General features: G+C 39.1%; 1 protein-coding gene across 9 annotated transcripts in view; it reads left to right on the forward strand.

Moving 5' to 3' along the window:
* The window catches only part of MYSM1 (Myb like, SWIRM and MPN domains 1), a 40,609-nt gene extending 19,724 nt beyond the window's left edge, over positions 1–20,885 (forward strand). For 3 of the 9 annotated variants that reach the window (XM_046660606.1, XM_046660603.1, XM_046660610.1), the window contains 11 exons: positions 815–918; positions 2,169–2,246; positions 4,207–4,295; positions 6,799–6,853; positions 7,186–7,236; positions 7,943–8,017; positions 9,103–9,291; positions 9,861–9,993; positions 14,073–14,178; positions 14,352–14,412; positions 15,711–20,885. In XM_046660606.1, the coding sequence (XP_046516562.1) occupies positions 815–918; positions 2,169–2,246; positions 4,207–4,295; positions 6,799–6,853; positions 7,186–7,236; positions 7,943–8,017; positions 9,103–9,291; positions 9,861–9,993; positions 14,073–14,178; positions 14,352–14,412; positions 15,711–15,878 (1,109 nt within the window). In that variant the 3' untranslated portion in view covers positions 15,879–20,885. The remainder of the gene's footprint in view (positions 1–814; positions 919–2,168; positions 2,247–4,206; positions 4,296–6,798; positions 6,854–7,185; positions 7,237–7,942; positions 8,018–9,102; positions 9,292–9,860; positions 9,994–14,072; positions 14,179–14,351; positions 14,413–15,710) is intronic. The other 6 variants (XR_006888566.1, XM_046660604.1, XM_046660608.1 and 3 more) reach the window with 6 other exon arrangements.
* Positions 20,886–22,119: the final 1,234 nt, after the last annotated feature.

Consider the following 22,119-nt stretch of genomic DNA (forward strand, 5'->3'; position numbering starts at 1 on the left):
TTGCAAATACAGGATTAATGTTAGAAATACTGTCTAGCACTGTTTAAATAAAGGAAATAGTTTATGAGGCTCTACACTTAAATGTAATAAAAGTGTCAAAATATTTTTCATGGAAGAAAGTTTCTTTCGTCCTAGTTTTTCTCAAATTTAAAGTCAATCAATATGCATATTTTTATATACGTTGTGCCCTTTTATTAACACGACAGAAACATTTTGAAGAAAGATAATAGCCATAGGTGCAAAGTGACAAGGTAATTAGAACCTTGTACCCATGGTTTGAGAAGAGTATGTTCTATATTCTGTGTCAATGAAAGGACAACTAACCAGAAAACTTCCTGTCATCAGAGACGATTTCATTTCATGGAGAGATAGATGGAATTTACAGTGTGCCCTAGGACCTGTACTTCATTTCAGTGTCTTTGTTTGCCCAAAGCACTGTCTGTTGGGACTGGCTTTTCAGGAAAGCTGAGGTGTCATACCTTCCTCAGCCACTAAAAGAAAAATGAAATCATGTTTTTTGTGTTAGATTTCCAAAGTTAGTAAAATGGGCTTAGCACTCATTTAATCAGAAATTAAACAAATAACCCATTTCCTAGCTATCCCATTTTATTGAGATTTTCTTATAATAATAGCATTACTGTTATGTGAGAACTACCAAGTAACACATCAAAGGCGTGATTGTGGAATCAAATAGAAGCTCGTGTATAAAAAATCATAGAAATCAGCTTATAGTTGATAGTCAGTGTAGATGTGGCTTCCTGTTTAGCCAGTGAGTTTGCTAAAGTAATCGACTGTTGTCCTCAACTTCCATTAGAGCAGGCTGTGTATAGCAGGCCGCAGCCGGTCGGTAAAGTTCGGATCCGGGACAGGAAAGAGGCAGTGGAAGCGCGCCAGCTCGCCCAGCGTCTGCAGTCCATGGTGAGCGGCCGCCTCTTGCATTAAGTGACCTCTCCAAATTGCTCCTTTCCTGGTGAAGTCACGCACTTCTACTTTTCTTCAGCTGTTTGACAGACGGCCGTTTGGTGAAGAACAGGTTTTCTCTTGTATTTCATCTTAGCCATACACTTTTCTGGTTTCCGTTCAGTTTCGTGTTGGTTTATGAGGCAAAAACAAACCAAAAACACCTCAGAATTCACTGACAAACTTTACACAGCATAATATTTTGCTAAAGAGGTCTTAGACTGCTTGGTTTTGATTTCTAAGTCTAAATCTTTTCAAACTATACAGTTAAGCTCTTTTTATCTATTTCAGTTATTTTTTGTTTGCTTAAAATTCTTAAGATTCAAGTTGTTGGAATAGCTATCAGAAATGTTTTAGCCTTTATTTTTAATTCTTGAGGTTAGTGAGTTTCACAGTATTTTAAAATTCATGAATCTTATTTTAAAAACAATTCAACCAGCAAGTCTCCTAAAAGGCAGAGTTATATTCTGATCTTATTGGTTTTACTAATAAGGTAGAATTGTTAAATTGGTAATAGGTGAGAGAAATGAAAAAAGTATACATGATAGAGTGGCTATTTTTCTCAGAGTGTTTAGGCTGCAGCCATCTCTACCTAGACGTCCTTCATTGAGAAAGGATGGTTTCAAATGTATCGCTGGAGATGGCGCTAGTAACAGACTGGCTTCTAGCAGCTGGGCCGTTTCAGAGGCTTCAGTATTGAGGTTTGCCAAACTGGGTCTTGGTAATCCAGTCAACCAACTTTGTAGTTTTTACTATTTGATTTAACTAGGCAATCTTTTCCTTTCTAAGGCTGAGATATAATTATTTTGCTTCTGGTTTGCAATATTATACCTCTTGCTGTGTTTTTTTGCAAGTTTTCTCCCACAAGTAAGGTTGAAAGGGAAGTCATTTTCTTGGTGGTTCTTTCTGATCTTAAAAGTATTTTTTATCCTGGTGTTTTAGCTCCCAAATGGTGAAAGGAAATGAAAATTAAGAAATCTAAGAAAAATTCAGAAAATCATCACTGATTTATTTCTGAGCAGAGTGCTGACTATTGAACATAAATTAATAAAATAAAATTTAGTCAGGCATTGCTAATCAGACATAATATTTTAATGGAGAAGTTAATTGGTGTTTAGAAAATTATCATTCTGGTTTTATATATTAATGTGCTGTGATTTCGCCAAGTTAATCTTGTTACCTTTTGCTTTATTTTAATCTCATCACAGCGCACAAGGAGACGTAGGGTCCGAGACCCCTGGGGAAATTGGTGTAATGCAAAAGACTTAGAAGGACAAACATTTGAGGTAACTATGACCTTTTCTTGTCTTTTTTTTTTTTTTGCTGGGAAAGATTTCCCTTGAGCTAACATCTGTTGCCAGTCGTCCTCTCTCTTTTTTTTTCTTTTTCCTCCCTACACAGCTATATATTTTAGTTGTAAGTCCTTCTAGTTCTTCCATATGAGCTGCCACCACAGCATGGCTGCTGACAGACAGACAAGTGGTGTGGTTCTGCACCCAGGAACTGAACCCAGGCTGCTGAAGCAGAGCACACCGAGCTTTAACTCCTTGGCCATCTGGGCTGGCTCTGTATTAGTGTATCTCAACTCACATGTATTACACTTGTTTTACATGTCTACTTCTATAGGTCTCCTTCTCACGTTAATTTGTTTGTCTGGAAGTCACCAATAAACAAAGTAGAAAGCATTGGTGGTGCAATTAACTAGGAATTTGACTCATCTTCAGAACTTTCTCTCTCTTTACATTCTGGTCTCTAGTTCAAGAATATCTGTTAGGGTGCCAGGAAGTTGGTATGCCCAGTTCATTTCAATAAATATTTATTGAATGATGTTCTGATACACCAATTAAAAGATTGTCCCAAAGGTGAGACATAAATTGAATTACAAATATTAAAGTGTTATTTCTACTAATAAAAACTATAGGCCTAAAAAGAAACATAGGCAACGAATGTGTGTATGTATACACACACGTAGTCTGTGCATACATCATTTGTCTGGGAACCAGTGCAGTAGAATGGAAAGAATGTGAATGTGGACTTACCAGCTTTGTTACCTTGAACAGTTTCTTAAACTCACTGAATCTCAGGTGGTTATTTATAAAGTGTGAGTAGTAATACCTCCCTCAAAAGATTGTTGTGAAAATTAAGTGATATAAATGAAATAAAATATATGAAGGTCTTAGTACTAGGTACTTAGTAAGCATTGCATGTATGTGACTCAGTAAATGTTAGTTCTCTTCTTTCTCTCTTCCCTACTCCCTGCCCCTACCCTCACACCTGAGCACTGTTCTAGGCACCACAATTAGTAATACATGGTTTCTAGAAGGAACTTAAATTTCTGGTAGGAAAGAGAAAACCTGTGGTAAGTTCCATAAGGTTGGTCCCAAGAAATATGAGGTCCTCCCAAAGGGTGTGATGAGGGCGGGTTTCACAGAAGATGTGGTGTTTCATCTGTGACATGAAGGGTGAGCAGTAGAATCTCCAAATGTAGGAAAGTAGGTGAGGGTACTCCAGGCTGAGGGATCGGCATAAGCAGGCGTACAGATGTGGGGAGATAGCAGACGCATTCTGCAAAAGGTGCGTAGTTAATCTGGACTAGAGTGTAAGCTTGGTGGTAGAAATAGAATGAAAGAGACTTATTTTACTTTATACTTATATAGGACTTACTGTGTGTCAGACACTATTGTCAGTATTTCACGAACATTAACTCATTTAGTCTTCACAATAGCACTGTGACACTGTCACTGCCATTATTGTTCTCATTTTAAAGATGAGGAAATTGAAGCATAGAAGCCTTCAGTAACTTGGCCAGGGTCACCTAGCTAGTAAGTAGCAGAGCCAGGATTCTGCCTCCAGAATCGTGCTGTTTATCATTGTGCTGTCCTGTCTCTTGGTTGGGAAAGAAAATTCAACACACTAGGATTGGTGACTAGAAATGGGAAATGACTGAGAGGAAAGGCTCAGGTGATTCTGAGGCTTTTCAACCTGGGTGACAGATACCATCGATTGAAACAGGCAAGTCAAGAGAAGGAGTAAATTTTAGGTTTAGTATGGCTCTGTATTTTGGAACAATTTTTTTATATATTATCCAGCATTTCTGTTTGTGAGTAGCAAGAAGGAGCGACATCGACATCACTTTGTCTTGTTCTCACATGCCCTCGAATATGGTCTTAAAGGAGTATTTCTTTTAAGTTAATTCTGCCTGTCAGTGGTTGATGGACTCTTTGATCACCATGGTGTCTGTTTTAGCATCTCTCTGCTGAGGAGTTGGCGAGAAGAAGAGAAGAGGGAAAATGCAAGCCTGTTAAATCTTCAAAAGGGCCAAGACCAACAAAAAGGTGATTCTTTTTAACTTATCACAAATGATTAGAAGATATACGGAAAAAATATCCAATATAGCAACATTATATTCTTCACATTAAGTTTAAGAATACTGCTGAAATTTTTGAAGTTTTTTATTTCACTGATAGGCAATTTAGGAGACCTTGAGCAAAAGTTTAATTTGTTCAGGTTCAGTGAATATAGGATCCAACATGTGTTGTAAAGGGGACCTGGTTATGACAGGTGGTCTTTCAGCTCCTTAGACCTTATGAATAGGTAAACTCATGAAATGACTAGTTCTCTCTTTGGTCGGTGCTGATGTTAGCAAGGTTTTGTTTTTTAATCTAAAATTTGTAACTTGTAGCATTAAGGGTCATCAAGTAAGTTAAATGCCTTGATTTTCTAGACCCTCACTTCCTGCAGATGCCCCATTGAATAGACTATAGTTTTGTGTCCCTTTTAAAACAAGACATCCAGGAATGCCACTGGGTCTTTTTCAGTGGAAAATGCCCTGATACTTAACCAGTATGTCCTTGGGTGGGTTACTTAAAGCCTTTATAAGCCTTGGGTCCTCATTTGTAAAATAATAACTATAATAGCTAACATTGTTACCTGCATTTTAAGCACTTCGTGTATATTAACTCATTTAATCCTCATAACAACACTATGCAGTAGTTAATATTATTCCCATTTTATAGATGAGGACACTGAGAGGCACAAAGAGGTTGAGTAACTCACCCATGCTTATTAGTGGTGGAGCTGTGATTTAAACCCAGGCATTAAGGCTTGAGAATCCATATTCCTAGCAATTACATTATATATCACCTCTCTAAAATAAAAATAAAAATGTGCAGTTGTTAGAATAAATTAAATCAGATAGACTGTAAAAATATTGTCACGCATAAGCTGGGACTCCTCATCTAGTATCTGTTTGATTTTCTGAATCTAAAAGTGAGACACATTTATTGTGATTTTCACGTCATTGTTCCAGTTTGTCAGAATCCTCGTGAATCCAGATCCACTTTTCTCACGTTAGCCTTCGTAGCTTTGAATCATCAACAGTTCAGTAAGCTCGCCTTGTGCCCCATTGATCACTGATTAAAATGTGTTAACTGAGATAAATGCAAACCTCTGACATCGTTGTTCAATCAGCTATACATTGCCACAATTAACCCATATTTCTTTGTCTTATACAGAAGAATCATCATAGCAGATGTCTTGCTTACATTCAGAGGAAATATATTTGAATCTTTGTGTGTCTGCTGGTTTCTAGCAGATCATTCCTATGGAAAATAAAATTTAGGTTTTACTTATGATAACTTATATTTTCATGAACCCATTATTTTTCTTAGTAGTCACCTCTTCACTTACTAAAGGTTCAGAAATCAGCTGTTTAATACTTTTCTAGAATCTTCCAGTTGTTCAACATCTGATTTTCTGCTTCTAAAGTCTGCTGTTTTATGTTTTGAAAACAAGCCCAGTAATTGCCTATCTTCAGTCCCCCGATTATTTTCCCATTCTCTACAGCTCCTCAGAGAAGGTTGACTGGTTTCCCATTACGGTTCTTCAGTGCTATGGGACACATATGCTCTCTTTCTGTTTTCTCATCCATCTTGGCTTTTAGTTTCTTTTTATTTGTGTTGATTAAGCACTATCTAACTTGAAGAGCTTTCTTCTTCATTCAACAAATGCTTTTTGAATGCCTGCTGTGTGTCAGGCACTGTTCTAGGCACTTGGAATACAGTTTTCAGCAAAACGAAGGGTCTCATCTCCTCGTGCTAACTGTTTCTGGTGTAATAGGAGCTAAATAGTCCTGCTCTTTTCCAGTTGTGTTGACATGAGCATGTTCCTTGTTTGTTTGACTTTTTTCTTTCTCTGAACATAGCCTAAAAAAACCTTTTTATCGTTCTTAATATTTTCTTCTGCTTTTGAATCTAGCCTTGCTTAGGTGCTTCTCTTTCCATCTTTTTTTACTTTTTCATTTTAAAATATGAGTTTATCACAGAACTTTCTATATATGTTAATTTCTTTAGTGGACATGTTTGTCATTTATTCATTCAACAAATATTTATTGAGTCCTCACTCTGTGCTGAGCGCGTTATTGTACTGACAAGTGTTTTTGAGAAACTTCCATCTTTCTTGAACTTCCCTTTCCCAATTAATGTCAAGGAATTGGTTACATTTTCAGTGAACTTTTTGAAACCTGTTTTCAGTATAGAATACATGTCTGCCAATTTGTAATGTTCTCTTTGAATGTTAAAAGAAATTAAGACTGTAGAATTACTTCCTCTCAAAGGTCCTGTCATTTCCCGTATTTTTTTATCAAGTCCAAAAGACCAACGCTGCTTTCAAAAGGGCTGTATGGAATGTCCTAAGAAATTCTCCTAGTTTAACATTTTTCTCACTCAGAATTTAGGTTTAGATTGTTGATATACATTTTCAAATTTGTAAATAAATGGTTTTTTTTTTTTATCTTGTCACTGAGATTATACTAGAAATGAAATGTTCTTTCTTTTTCAGCTCATTTGATCCCTTCCAACTGATACCTTGTAATGTTTTCAGTGAAGAAAAGCAGGTACTACTTATGTGTCACTGAATGACCATGAATAATGCTCCTGTCAGACATGAAATGTTTCTTCTTTTTCTGTCCGTGCAAGGCATTTGTATGTGAAAGATTGGACAGGGCAAGGTACATTAAGGGGCAGATGAATGATACAGATGGAAAATGAGAGAGGATTTCTCCATGTTGGGGTTTTGATTAATGTTTTTTACAGTCTTGTCTACTGAGCCTTGATGGGTGGTGAGAACGTGGTGTGATAGGTAGAGGAGAGAAGGGGGACACTCCAGACAGGGAGAATGATATCTCTATTTTTATGCTCCCCCATTTTTTTTTTTTTTATATTTCAGGAGCCATTTCAGGTGAAAGTGGCTTCAGAAGCACTTTTAATAATGGATTTGGTAAGGATCATCTATTGTGTTTACTTAGTTATTCTGATTTCTATTCTTGTGTATTTTTATTGCAGGCATAAGAGAGTATGGAAGACGTGTATTTTGGATCTTAACTATCCTCTTTTACAAGGAATCTAAAAATAAGTCTTTTCTTTTGGAGAAAAGCCAAACAATTGCATGTTTCCATATTTTAGAGAAAATAACTTAATGTGAGTTTTTGCAGACTGTTTATCATCATTAACCCTGTTTTCATTTCCTAGTATCCTTTGTCTGCTGCCTTCTAGATCAGTGCAACAAAGCACAGCTCATATAACGTGGAGGGTCCTTGTTGGCCCTGAGTCACTGAGCCCTCCACCTTGTTGTGTTTGTTTGCGGTATTTTTCTGTAGGAGGGTCCAGGGTGATTTTTACTTTGTGTCCTTATGATGCCTCTCCTGGATAGGGAGAGCAGCGATATCTTCATTTTGTAAATGAAACATGGCATCATGGAGTGTTGGAATGTTGGGTCCAAAGCCTCCCAGCCGGCAGGGAAGATAGGTGCGGAATTTTAGGTCTGTGCGCTGAGCCTGGCGTCTGCTTCCTCTCCTGGGCTACTTCACTTCAGGAAACATGGTTACCTTACTTGTAAACGGCCTGCTATGATAAGTGAGTTTTATTCTGAGTCTTTCTCAGGTGGGTTTGTTGTTTGGGCTGAGTCTCTCTTGTATTTCTTTTAGCATGCTCATGTTTCTCTCGCAGAAGTGATTGGTCTGTTAGGAGGAAGATACTCAGAAGTTGATAAGATAGTTGAAGTAAGTTCTCTTTTTTAAAAAACTTTTTATTTAGTCTTGCCACCATACAAAATGTTTTTATAGATTTCAGTGGGTATAATTAAAATATGGACTTTACCTATGATATAAATGAGAATATGCAAACATAGAAAGTTCTGTGTTCCCAGAAGTGACTTAACATTCCATGTACAGTCGTGTGCTGTGTGATGACATTTTGGTCAAAGACAGACCACTTATACCATGATGGTCTGATAAGATTGGTATCATTGGGCCAGCCCAGTGGCGCAGCAGTTAAGTTCACACGTTCTGCTTCTGCGACCTGGGGTTCGCCGGTTTGGATCCCGGGCGCAGACATGGCACCGCTTGGCAAGCTATGCTGTGGCAGGCGTCCTGCTTATAAAGTGGAGGAAGATGGGCATGGATGTTAGCTCAGGGCCAGTCTTCCTCAGCAAAAAGAGGAGGATTGGCAGCAGTTAGCTCAGGGCTGATCTTCCTCAAAAAAAAGATTGGTATCATATAGGCATGGTGTGTAGTAGGCTATACCATCTAGGTTTGTGTAAGTGCACTCTTGTGGTATTCACACGACAACATCGCCTGATGGCATGTTTCTCAGAACATATCCCCGTCGTTAGGCAGTGCATGACTGCAGTGAGCATCTGTCTCCTTTTATGACCGAGAGCACAGGAATACTGCCAGGCCTTGGCTCCTCATTGCCTTCACCAGCCAAAAGTTACAACTCCTAAGAGGCCAGTAAACGTGTGCTAACCTTATAGTTGAAACTTGATATGTATCATTCTCTGGAAATTATCATCATAAATAATAGGGTGCACTGAAGACTGTGTGCACATATTGTATGGGCTGACCTGGAAAACTAGCAATTATCATGACCTTATTTGAGTAGAAAAATGGATTCTGAGTTCCAGGCATACAGTCACACTTTTGGAGTGTAATTCATTCACAAGGTAAAGGCTGCCTGTGATACAGTCAGATACAGTCTTTTGACTTGACTTTAAAAAGTTTCTGTATCTATGTATGAAAGAACTGAGACATTAAAGTAGTAGGAAAAACAGGATTTCAGTGTAATCATAAGGTTTAATCCCTTCCAGGTGTGTGCAGCGGAACCGTGTAACAGTCTGAGTACAGGCCTCCAGTGTGAGATGGACCCAGTCTCACAAACGCAGGCCTCCGAAGCCCTGGCTCTACGAGGGTGCAGCGTCATTGGATGGTATCATTCTCACCCTGCCTTCGATCCTGATCCCTCTCTACGAGATATTGACACTCAAGCCAAATACCAGGTGTGTTTATACGGCTTGTGTGTATGTAGTCTGAAATAATTACACATTCTCTCCCCTCATTGCTTTCTATTAAATAAATATACTTTTAACATTTCTAGCAAAATACTGCATTTATAATATTCTTTACATCTGGAGTTTTGAAATAACTTATATTCTTTTCTGATTACAAAAGTAATACATGTTTATTTAAACATTTGGAAAATCAGCAATTTTGTTTAATACAGATAATTTTATGTTTGATATGTGTATGTTTTTGCTGTAGGCAGCTGTTTGTAAATTACTATCATATTGATAAAGATTATAGCTGAAGGGTAATGAATATAATTTGTAAAAAATATTTATGGCAAATACAGATTTTGTAGGGCAGATGATCTTTTTAAGGGCCATTTCAGGTTGGATTGAACACATTTTGGCCTGAAAAATTTAGTGTGTGAAATGAATATATAAGACATTACATTTAGCTGCTGTTTGGATGTGGTTTTAACACACCTTTGTGTTCCCTTTTCCTCCATTAGATGTTTACAATGTTGGTATGTAGTTGAAACTAATTGTCTTTCCTTTCATTGTAGAGTTACTTCTCCAGAGGCGGTGCAAAGTTCATTGGAATGATTGTTAGTCCTTATAATCGGAACAATTCTTTACCATATTCCCAGATCACCTGCCTGGTTATAAGTGATGAAATTAGCCCAGATGGCTCCTACCGTAAGTTTTCGACAATGACATCATCATCCTATTTCCACCTTCATTTGTTTGAATCTTACAGCTCAAAGAATTTACAGCTGTGCAAAACTCTGTGATGGAAAAGTGTGTGCCCTGAACTAGGGAATCACTGTTAGCACAGTGTGCAGTACAGACACCCCCTTCCCTTGTCTGGTACCCTTCCAGATTCAAGTCCCTCCTGTGTTACCATGGCCACTGGGCAAAAGGATTACAACGTAGCGGAAAGGTGTGGCCAGGCAGTGTCCCTGTTAGGTACCAGAGACACTGCAATAAGCAAAATAGACAAAGTCTCTGTTCTCATGAAAAATTTTTGATAAATGCAGACTGGCTTTCTCTGCAATGACATTCAAATGAAAAAAATGAAAGAAAAATGACCACCCTAGCACCAGCTCTCCATGGCCTCGCAGTTTAGGCTTAACAATGGCTAACTCGATTTTTATATCTGGTAGTTTCCATTCTGTCTCGAGGAAGAATTTGGTTGGTTTAGCCTGCCATATGACTTGGTTCCTTTGGGGTTTATGTCCACTTCTGGCCCAGTCAGCTCTGGCTGGATAGGGAATTATTGTAGCAGACTAGGGAAAGTAGGGGAAGGTAAGAAGGGATTGTGGGTAGAGCTACAGGAAGAGATTGGAGGCAACAGTCGACATCCCCAGGATATTGATTCTTTCTTCTCTGTCCTTACCACCACTGCTCTAGGTCACTGTCCTCTCTGGCGCTGTCACTGCACATTGTACTCTTCCCCATTAGCCCATGGGCTGGCTCGTTTAGGGTAGAATTATATTGTACTCATTTTCCTATCCTCAGTTTCTAGCACAAGGCCTGGCATAACGTAGGTACTAAATGAATGTTTGCTTAACAATTAATGTCTTCATTCTTAATGATGTCACTCAGATGCCCTGTCTTTGACAAAAACCCCAGCACTGGCCCTGTGTTATTTACTCTTAGAGCTGCTTGGTTCTCTGCTCACTGTTGTCTTGCAATGTCATTCATCAGTTGAACATGTCTTGCTAAACTGCGAGCCCCAGAGAGAAGAGCTGTGTCTTCGTTGTCTTTGTGTCACCAATACTATCTAATCAGTTGCCTTGCACCTAGGAAGTGGGCAGGGCTCCATAGGGTTTTATTGAATGAATAGTATTGACATTAACTTTAGTCTAAAATGCCCATTTTGAGCATAGCACATATATACGTCATTCTTTAGCCCAGTCTAAGTTTACAAAAAGTTAGGAAAGGGGGAATCACAGTGACCTTATTCTCAGTTTAAATCATTTCCTTCTGTCACAGTGTGCTAGGTTTGGAAGTGAGCCTTTTCCCTGATGCTGTCCAACACAGTAGCTACTAGCCACATGGGACTGTAAATTAATTAGGATTAAATGACGCTTAAAATTCAGTTTCTAGAATTCTACTTCTGGCCAAAATGAAGTAACAAAGACCTGTCTGAAACAACCAAAGAACTGGACATAATATTTAAAGCAGTGGTGTTTAGGATATAACATCAGGCAGTGAAGGGAGATGATTGCTGGGAGACGGAAACAAATGAAGTGAGCCCAAAATTTCCCTAGCTTCCTGACTTAAGTGTTTTCAGGTATGGCGCAAGGAAGAGAAACCCACCCAGAGCCTGGCAGACCTTGATTTGAGGTGATGGAGATGAGAAAGGCAGTTCAGTTTAGAGGACAGAGTACCAGAGAGGGGAAGCCGCATCGAGTGCAGGCTCCAGAAGGGTGCGGACTGAATACTGAGCAGGATGTAGACCGCTGCGTGCCTGGGTGGAGACTGCCCAGACGGGCAAGAGCCGCTTGAAAGGAAGGAGGGCGCAGTACTGGATGCTCACACAAGCCACCGTGGACAGTGCACAAGCATCCAGCATTCTCAGTGCAGAAATTTGTTTTGGGCAGAGCTGCTCTTAAATGACTTAACCATTATTAGCACTCCTTATTAGGCCTTAATCCTAGGTCCTTCACTTTGCTTTTCTTGGAAACCCTCTGGTTCAAGAATTAAGATTTTCTAAAAGCCTTGGGATACCTTGTGTTACAGTACTTTTAACTTGGATCCTATCTTTCTTTTTTTTTTCTTCTTTTAGGTATATACACAAATCCTGTCTTTAAAATCTCTCTAATGGTTAAGCACTTTCTTTGCTTGTAATAGGCAGGAAATATATGTGGTGATTAGTTTTCTGATGTTTTAGTGGATAAAAATATTCAGTACAAAAGGACATTTTTACTGGTTTTAGTGCCATTTTTTTAACCTAGAAAAATAAAGTCTTAATACTAAATAGAGCCATATATTGTGTGCATTAGTGAATTTTCATGGTTTTCCATCAGCACAGATTGAAAATGTATTAATTTACCTCTCTTTATTCTGTTTTCATCTTTTGTTAAAAGTAGTTGCTTACCTGGATTCAGATCCCAGCTCTAACATTTATTGGTTATTTTACCTTGGGCAGATTACTTAACCTCTCTTATTCTCCTTTGCCACATCTGTAAAATGAGAAAAAATTATTCCCTTGCTTACAGGGGTAAAGATTGTCAGTGATGTATGTAAAGTCCTTAGCAAATAATAGGTCTTTGATAGGTAGTTATGATTATAGCTGTTGTCTGTGCTTCATAGGTGATCAAAACATAGCAAGTAAATGATTGTTATCACCAAAAGAAGTTTGCTTAATAGCTTGAAGACTGTAATGTGCCACTCCAGTTCTGGAGGGGAGAAAATGAAATGGTGGAGAGTTGAGAAATCAAAAAAAAAGAAAAGATCAATTATCATCAGGCCTGCTCTTTACTTCCCTCCTTCCATACGCCTGAAAAAAAATGGGGGAAAAACAAAAGGCTTTGAGAGCATATTGACAAACTATTCCTGTGGGGAGGAAGTATAGTCCTGGTTTTTTTTCTTATTTTTTTTCATGCGTTTTGATTTGTTGGCATTCATTTACTTGAAAAGCCTTATGACAGCTGAAACCCGGTTGAGAGGCAGTATAATTTAAGGGTTAAGAACATGAACTCGAGGCAGACTGCCTGGGTTCAAAGCCGGGCTCTGCCTCTTCCTAGGCAGTTACTTATGCCCAGGAACACGTTAGTTAACTTCGCTGTGGCTCAGTGTCCTCATCAAAAAAAAGATTGGGGGCCGGGGGGCACAATACTTACTGGTAGCTGGTTCATTTAAGCGGCCTTGTATATATAAAGCACCTTAAACCTGGCACGTGATAAACATAAGTGTTACTAGAATTATTATGGTAGTGGCCGTTGGTAATGAACCAGCTGAGCTTTTAATATACTGAAAATACAGTTACATGGGAATTTTGAAGGATATGTGAGAAGTTTCTAAGTAGCCTCATCCTTTGATACCTTTTCCTTTCTAGCTGTCTCCATGATATCTACCCCTTGGGCTCCTTTCCTCCAGAGTTAAGCAGGACAGCTGTGACTCCAGTGCGGTTGCTTCCTTTCCAGAATTAATCCTCTTCCGTGTCTCGTCTTAGATTAGCACGTGTTAGGGAGGTGGAATGAGTGGGGCTCAGAAGTCAAGCAGACCTCCTAGGGTTTAAGCTCCACGCTCTGCCACTTTACTAGCCTAAACAGGTTGCTTAACCCGTCTCAGCCTCAGTTCTCTTGTCTCTTACATAGGAATTGTGCTGCCTACCTTATAGCATTGTTGTCAGCTTGATAACCTATGTCAAAAAAAATCACTGGGATGGGATATGTCTTGGTTTGCTTACGTCAGTCCCAGTTTAAGCCTGTGGTTCTAGCACAATTATGAATAGTGGCCCCTCTCACCCAAAAAGTTTCTTGGTTCTGTCATAAACTATGTGATCTTCCTGTCTCTCACAATTCTTTGCATAGAATTGTCATGCAAATGGCACTTTTACTTTTTTATTATTATTATTAGTTGCTAGGCATTAATATGCTTGATGGACAAGTTTGGCCAGGCAATAAATATTTAATGAACGCCCACTATGTTCAGCTGGTCTGCCAAGCTGTGGTCATGAAAACACGGAAGGGAATTTTAAGTAGTTAAAAGGAGATTAGAAATTTAAGAAATAGTTGATGAAAATGTGCTTCTTCATGTTTTTCTAGGTTTACCGTACAAATTTGAAATACAACAGATGTTAGAAGAACCTCGGTGGGGATTAGTGTTTGAAAAGACAAGATGGATAATAGAAAAATACCGGCTATCCCATAGGTATGTGCTGTGGGTGGAGATGGTGCCCATCTGCAGTGTTTCTTATTAAATTAGTTTTACAGAAAACCCAAGTTAAATAGAAAATTGTGATGGATGGCATCAGTGATGGTTTATTACAGAACTGATTAGCCTCTAGTATCTGTTTCATCAGTTTGTTTTCGTATTTCTTCCAGCAGCAGTGTCCCCATGGATAAAATCTTTCGCCGGGATTCTGACCTGACTTGTTTGCAGAAAGTAAGCTGTCTTCATTTTAATTGGTTCCATTGTTCACAGATTCTAAAGCTGTTCATCTCGATGTGTTTTCCCATGATGCCTAATGCTTTATGGATACATTTTCTGCGTCTTTGCTTTATTGCTTTTTTCTTTCTAAAATTAATTTCTAAGAGATAATTAGTAATGTGTTTTTTGCCCACACTTGCATATAGGGATAATAGTATTTTAGAATAAATTTGTCAGTGTTGGCTGATAAATTTTTTGGCAGATTATTATTGTACACAATGGAGAACACTTTCCCCATTTTATGAAATTCAAAAGTGCTGGGGCTGGCCCGGTGGAACACTGGTTAAGTTCACGTACTCCACTTCAGCAGCCTGGGGTTCGTGGGTTTGGATCCTGGGCACAGACCTACACACCGCTCATCAAGCCATTCTCTGGCGGTATCCCACATACAAAAAATAGAGGAAGATTGGCACAGATGTTAGCTCAGGGACAGTCTTCCTCAAGCGAAAAAGAAGAGGAGGATTGGCAACAGATGTTGTTTCAGGACCAATCTTCCTCACCAAAAAGAAAAAAAATTCAGAAGTGCCACGTTTCCATTTAGCTTTAACAGTTGATGATTTTTAAGAACGATAGTATAAATCTAACAATTAAATTTAAATGGTCGTTTTATTTAACTTTCTGGTAGGAAATAAGAGTCCTGAATTCTTTTATTTCAATTCTAGTTTTGTTTCTATGATAATGAGTTTAGACCAGTAGACTGGCAACATTTGTGTGTCTTTTTCTTGTCTTTTTTCTTTTGGTAGCACTTTGGGAATAGAAAATTTAAACATATTAAGTTTCTTTTTAATGTTTTTGACCTGCTGTTAGAGCCACTTTCTCTTGTTCTGTTGGAAGATTAACATGCACATTTCCCAGGAAATAGCCGATAGCATCCTGAGTTTGAAATGGTAGAGTCTTGTGTATGTCCATATATTTTTCATCTTACAGGATTATTTTGCTTTGTTCATGTAACTACTTAAAAAAGAAGCAAAATCACAAATTTGTCCAAAATAGAAAGCATCACGTGTATAAGATTTGTCTCCTTATATAAAATCACAGAGGGACTCACTTCAGCATTCCTCGGCAGTGACGTCCTCCGCTCCGGCTGCAGACTTACAGAACACAGGTTTATCAGTCATCACATTTAAGGAGAATGTTTCTCATTGGACCGTTAGAAACTGTGAGATTTGGAAAGGGATAAAATAATGATAGTAGTACAAATCCTCTTTTACACTTTATCTGTATTTAAATATAAAACTTTTCTTTTCAACTAGCTTTTGGAGTGTCTGAGGAAAACTCTGAGCAAAGTGACCAATTGCTTCATTGCTGAAGAATTCTTGACTCAAATAGAAACTTTATTCCTTTCCAGTTATAAAAGCAAGCAGGAGAATGGAGTGGCTGAAGAGAACTCTACTGTGGGTCCAAAGGAATTATTGATGTAATTATTTTAAAGTAAGGCATTTTAATCTTGACATAAAAGATCCTACTTTCAAAGTTATAACCTTGACATTATTGTGGTTAACCGTGGCACAGCTTTGATGTCTTTTCTCTAGTTCACAAAATCCCAACTTTGCCATGTAAATCATGTGACAAGAAAGAGAGAAGGACTAGTTTCCCTAGAGTCAGGATGAGAGCGCGTGTGAACCCGGTCTCCTGTGGCGCTCTGTCCCTCCGTGGCCTGTGCGCAGCGTGGTCGGCTCTGAGGCCGTCTGCTCTCCTGTTGTACTCAGGGTGAGCCGAACGGGCCTCTGACTTTGACTTCTCCCCGAACTAGTCATTCCATTTTGGTGTCTCCTGTTTCATTAGGAGCACTCATGCTTTCTACATGTTTGGTGAGATTGGTTTATGGCCGCAAATGAGATCTGGATGGGTGGTCACTGAGGTAATTAAAAATCTGACAGTATGCTACGGGAGGCCAGGGGACGGGGACGGAGAAAAATCTTCAAAATAGAAAAGAGACCCAAAGAAGAGAATCACATTACCAGTTTTTTAATTACACACATTTTTGCTTCCATTTTACTTTTTAATAATAGGATAGGACGTGCCATTTTCTTAGCTATCTGAAACATTCTGTATGGATTTCAGATACATAAAATAATTAGATCCGACTGTGTGTCCACTTACATAAGCGTATGTGATAAAACCTCGTTTAACTGCAAGACAGGTAATCATAACCCTCAAACGAGATTTTTTTCCTACTGCCTGCTATCAGGAGAAAGAGACAAACTGCAACAAAACTCAAATATCAGAGATTTAATTTTAAAAACAAGAAAGCCTTCCAGGACACACTACATATTCAGCCCAGTTTCATGTACTTTGTGAATCTAGAATAGAGGTCAGCAAGCTTTTTATATAAAGGGCAGTTAATCAGTAATTTAGGCTTTGCAGGCCACATACTGTCTCTGTCAGACCACAACCCGTTAGACGTGTAAAACCACTCTTAGCTCATGAGCCTCACAAGAAACAGGTTGCTGGTCCTTATCTTCCAACCTCTGCTCTCAAGAATTGCGAACATTGAGCATTTATTTTCAGATGCATGAGCCTTCGACACTGAAAGGTCTTGCATCATCTTCAAATAACAACAAAACTCAAAATTGTGATTTACGTTTACGTACATTTTCAAATAGAAGTTAGCAGTCATGCTGCCTGATTTTTTTCTAATAGATTTTAGTTTATTTCTATTAACCGTAGAATTGATTTATACCCATTCTCCAAGCATTCTTATTAATAACAGTTTTATTACATTTATTCTGGGTTTAATTCTGTGTTTTTCCCCTTTTTTGGTTCTCATCAATAGCCGAGGCAGAATATGGCAGCATTGGAAGGGGCAGCAAGCCAGTGTTAGGCGGCCTGGGTCTTGACGCAACCTTGTTATTTTGGGAGATAGTTTACCTTCTCTGGGCCTAAATTCTTCGGTAACTGAGCTCAGAATTATCTTCCTAGCATCCTTCCAGATCTAAAATCGTATGGTTCATTCTAATTGTCAGACAACTCACCTGGAACTTTATATTTTGAGATGGTACAGTTCTCAAGTTAACAAATATATTTAAAGAAAACTGGTAGTATTTTCCATTTCTCTATATGCATTTAAGATAAACAATGAAACATAACTTATAAAGCAATTACTTTTGGGACCAGGCATGTAAGAGGCTGTAGACCAAAAGCCAGGAAACCTGAGTTCTGGCCCTGATTCTCTGGCCAGCCTTGCTGTGTGACAGGGATAAAGCACTTACACTGCCTGGGCCTCAGGTCTTCGCCTGTGACTTGCAGGTCTGAGTTTGATGGCTTAGGGTTTCCTTCCATGTGAGAAAGCCTGTGACACTGTAACGGGTACTAATTCACTCCTTTGTGCTCTGCCTTTTCACATAGTTTCCTCATTGTACATCAGGGACAGATCCTAAAGAGTGGTATTAATTACTTTCTTGATGGATGTTTGCCTATCATATTGATGAACTTGGGTGATTGAAAATAGTGGAAATTGTTAAAAGTTCTGTTCTCAAATCCTCTGCGTGCCGGTGGGTACCCTGTTTACTAACCTAAGCTGTGCTGTGAGGAACTCAGATGGAAACCCTCAAAGTCTAGAGTTTTGAAAGCCCCATTTTTAAAATAATATTTACTGAGTGTTTTTTTCTGATTATAGAGTACACTTAGCTTATAAAATTTTTTTTAAAAAATAGAGAAGCATAAATTAAAAAACAATCTCAATCTGCCTATCTAGAAAAGCACAGTTAACATTTTAGTATAAACCCTTCCCCCTTGTTTTTGGAGCATGTAATTTAGAACATTGAAAGCCGGTGTTTTCCTTCCTCATTCATTCTCCCTGCTTCCTTTTTTATCTTACCATATTCTTAAGACATGTTTGCAGCTACAGGTGCCCGCATTCCTGTCACTGCCCGCCTTGGGGTGCTGACAGCAGCGGGAGCCAGGCCTTGGAGAAGCACAGAGGGGTCGAGAACGGAGCGGCAGGGTGCTGCAGGAAGTCCAGGAGGCAGGTCTCAGGAAAACCTACCTCTAGGAATGTTCACAGGAGTAGAGATAGGACCGGAAAACATCCGGGTCTCTTCATCCTCACGTGGTTCTTACTGTTGCACGAAGACAGTAGTGAACGTAGTTCTTTTTCTAGCTTGGCTAGGGGAAATTGACACTAATACTTTGCCAGTATTAGACTAGCTCTCTTTAAAAGTCTGATCCCAAAGTAACATTCAAGAAAAGAAAAATCGGTGGAGTACGATCACCGAGACCAGACTCTCCTTCCCTCCGTCGTGTCAGCCTTGAAATGCTGACCCTCTATTCACAGCTTTGGTAGGGTTGTCCTGGCCTTAGGCGTTTTTGCCTTCTTGGACCTCTTCCATGAAAAATTTAAAAATTAATGCATTACAAGTGCATTTATATAAAATTAATATTATATGTAACATATAATCTACAGTCCTTCAATCTAAAAGTTCATTTTTTCTTCTGAATTAAAAGAAATTAAACCTTTTCCATGGGCCTCTAGAACCGTTGTGGGCCTGAGCTGTGGTGCCTCTAGCTAAGCTGGTCTTGACTCTGTTCTGTGGGGTGTTGTTGGGGAGACTGCTCTCTGCCCTGTGCAGCTGCCTCCCGAGTTCCGGAGCCCTGCCTCCCCAGCCGAGAGACTTCGTCCTTTCAGACCTGACTCAGGAGTATTGCTCAGGGCCATTCATCCTCAGAAAAAAAGGAGACGGGTTAGTTTTAGTTTTCAGGTAGATATTTTTGATCTGATTCTTAATGTATAGTTTTGATACTCATGCCACATCTCCCACCTTTTCTTCACCCCACCCCTCCACTTCTCACCTCTCAGCATGTAGGTACAGGAGCGCTCATTCTGTCCTTTGCTGAGAGCAGGGCCTGGAGAGTAGAGATGGACAGACCCGTTCGCATTTCCCGGGAGCTGATTAGTGCTGCCCCAGCCTGCTCTGCATGACTCCTCCCCTGCACGAGTTGGGGGAGGTCTGACGGGCGGCCTGTGCGCAGGGCAAGAGCCTCCGCAGCTGGCTGGGCAGCCGAGGAGACTGGCCTCAGCATGCCGCCCGAGCAGGCCTCCTGCTCTTCGGTTACCTCTTCTGTTGCTGGTCCTGACGAGGTGACCCGGAGGACCGGATAGTCAGGATGCCCTAGGATCGATGCTTTGTCCTGTGCTTACAAAGAGCCATGTGACACCGGCTACCTATCGTCAAGTCAGCAACAGGCTTCAGTTGATGGATTTCTCAGTAGAAATTAAGTCAAAGTACCCAAATTTTATATTTTTTTTCACTTACAGTCTTCTCTAGCAATCGCTAGAGACTAAATCTGGAGTCACACATTACGACATTTAGGAAAACATTTCATCCAAGCACAAATAGAAAAAGCACATCGTTTTTATCATCATCTGCTCCATCAGGATTAATACAAAATTTAACAAATTTGATCTGCATCTCCAGTTTTCCCGTAGTTTACTATTTCCCTTACCATAATTAATTAATACCATATTTTGCAATACTTCCAGAAAATCGCTGTGGAGAATAATGTGATCCCTTTAGCTTAATTGCTGATCTTTTCTTAAATGGTTTTTATATGTGCTGTTCCCCCAGACTGTTTTCTCTTTTATTTTTTTATTTAACCTGTAATTTGTACTTTCTGAATCTATCTTTTAAGCCCCCTTAAATCTTTTCTGCAACAAGGCAGAGAACAAATATGTTTATCCCCCTAAATCAGGAGAAAATCAAAATATCCCAGAGAAGCTGTGGGTAGGCCGGGTACAGTGTGCCCACCTACATTTGAGAAGGTGAAACTAGCTCATAATACCTGGGTTGTTTTTATTTTCTTCCTTTGGATATATTTATGAATGTATTCCTAACTTTAATTTCAGGGAAAAATGCCTGCTTTGCGATTTTTAAGGTTTCCGAGAGGAGTTTCTTAGGAGTCAGGAAGTATGTTAAATAGAATTTCGTAGTTTGTATCCTGTTTCATAGGTCACCACAGATCATTTGTTTCAAGTATGAATTATAAAAGAGTATTTAGGTTCTAGAATGGTTTGAATAGATTGGTCGTCTGTCTTTAAATTTGCTGATTTAACGTGAACTGTGTGTGAGTTTAGTGTGTTTACTGATAAAGCTCTTGCTCTTGTTCTCCCCAAATGAGATCAGTGTTTATGGATCTCTTTTATTTGAACTTTGGAATGTTCTGTAATAAAATATAATGATTTAAACTATTTTGTACATTTAAATATGCCATGTTGTCTATATCTACATTAAAAAATATTGTAAATACTTGTGTACAATCATGAAAGCTTTTCCTCAAAATGATTGAACTCTCCTCCCTGTCCTAAACTGTGACATAATATAAAATATCTGATTTTAAGCTTTGGGATTTTATCTTGTGGTAAAAATTAAAGGAAAACATTCTGAAGATTCTGTATAAATAAAATTTTGAAAATAAAGTGGTAAATCATTTGGTGTCTTTCTAATTATTAATGGCATACACATTGAATTGCAAAAAATGCCCTGTTAATTCAGCAAACGTTGGTTGAGCATCTATTATGTGGAGCATCTTAGGGGACACGAAGATGAGTACATCTTGGTTTCTTCTCACAAGAAGCCTGTTGCCTAAGTGGGAAACACATAAAACTTGATGCGGAAAGCTAAGACACTAAGATACCAAGTGGGATTGGTTATAAATGCCTGTGAAAGACGTCAAGGGTAATAGGTGTTGAGACAAATGAGAAAGAATTCTCTAGAATGTGAGCAGGGAGATCAGAGTCTTGGAGGAGACTACCTTTAAACAGTCTAGTAAGGTTTGGTTAAATGACATTTGGGGGAAGGTGTTCCAGAGAGAAGTGACCTTAGCATAGGCATGCAGGTAAGGAAGGAGAAATGAGAGAATGGTGAGAGTCTGGCCAGAGGGCCAGGGATATGCAGATGTCACTTATGAAGGCTGCTCACGTTCAGTCGGCTGAGGCGGCAAGGTCTGAAGTAAGAGAAAATCTAACCTTCAGATCAGAGTTAACTCGTTAACTGGTCTGTAACTTTCCAGTCTTGTTTACTAGCATATATAAAACCTATTCATTTAAAAACAACAAGGACAACAGGTCACACTGTGTATCTTCGGTTTCTGTCCTTTCACTGAGGACGTCTCTGTGTCAGCACAGAAACAGCTGTCTGTTCTTTGCAGGAGGCACATAGCATTCTGTAGTACACATTTGCTGTAATTGATTTGATCCATTTTCAGTTGAACTTTAGGTGCTTCCCATTTTTTTATGAAAAATAAATTTTATTTGCACACTGTTAATATTTCTCTGAATAGATTCCTAGAGGCTTAGTTGCTAGGTCAAGATCCACGTACCTTTTAAATTTGGTTAGCATCTGCAGAAAAATGTTTGGTTTCTACAAGCTGATTTTCCTCATAGTACAGCCACGTTTATCTTATTTACGGCACCAATTTGGTGTCTAAATGATAATTTAGGTGGCAAAATACAATAAAGTCTTGAGTTCCGATTCCGTGAGGCGTCCATTTCATTGGAAGTTCCTTCCTCTGTACGCTGTCAAGTCTTGCTCACTGACCATTTGCTGTAATGTTCTGATCGTGGCCAGTATCCTGCTCAGCCTGTGGCTCCAGACCAGCGTCAGCCACAAGCCTATTTGTGCTGTAGTGGTTTTTCTTCCTTTCGTAATGTGTCTACATCACTGA

Source organism: Equus quagga, chromosome 5, assembly GCF_021613505.1.
Source record: "Equus quagga isolate Etosha38 chromosome 5, UCLA_HA_Equagga_1.0, whole genome shotgun sequence".
NCBI classification, from domain to species: Eukaryota; Metazoa; Chordata; class Mammalia; order Perissodactyla; family Equidae; genus Equus; species Equus quagga.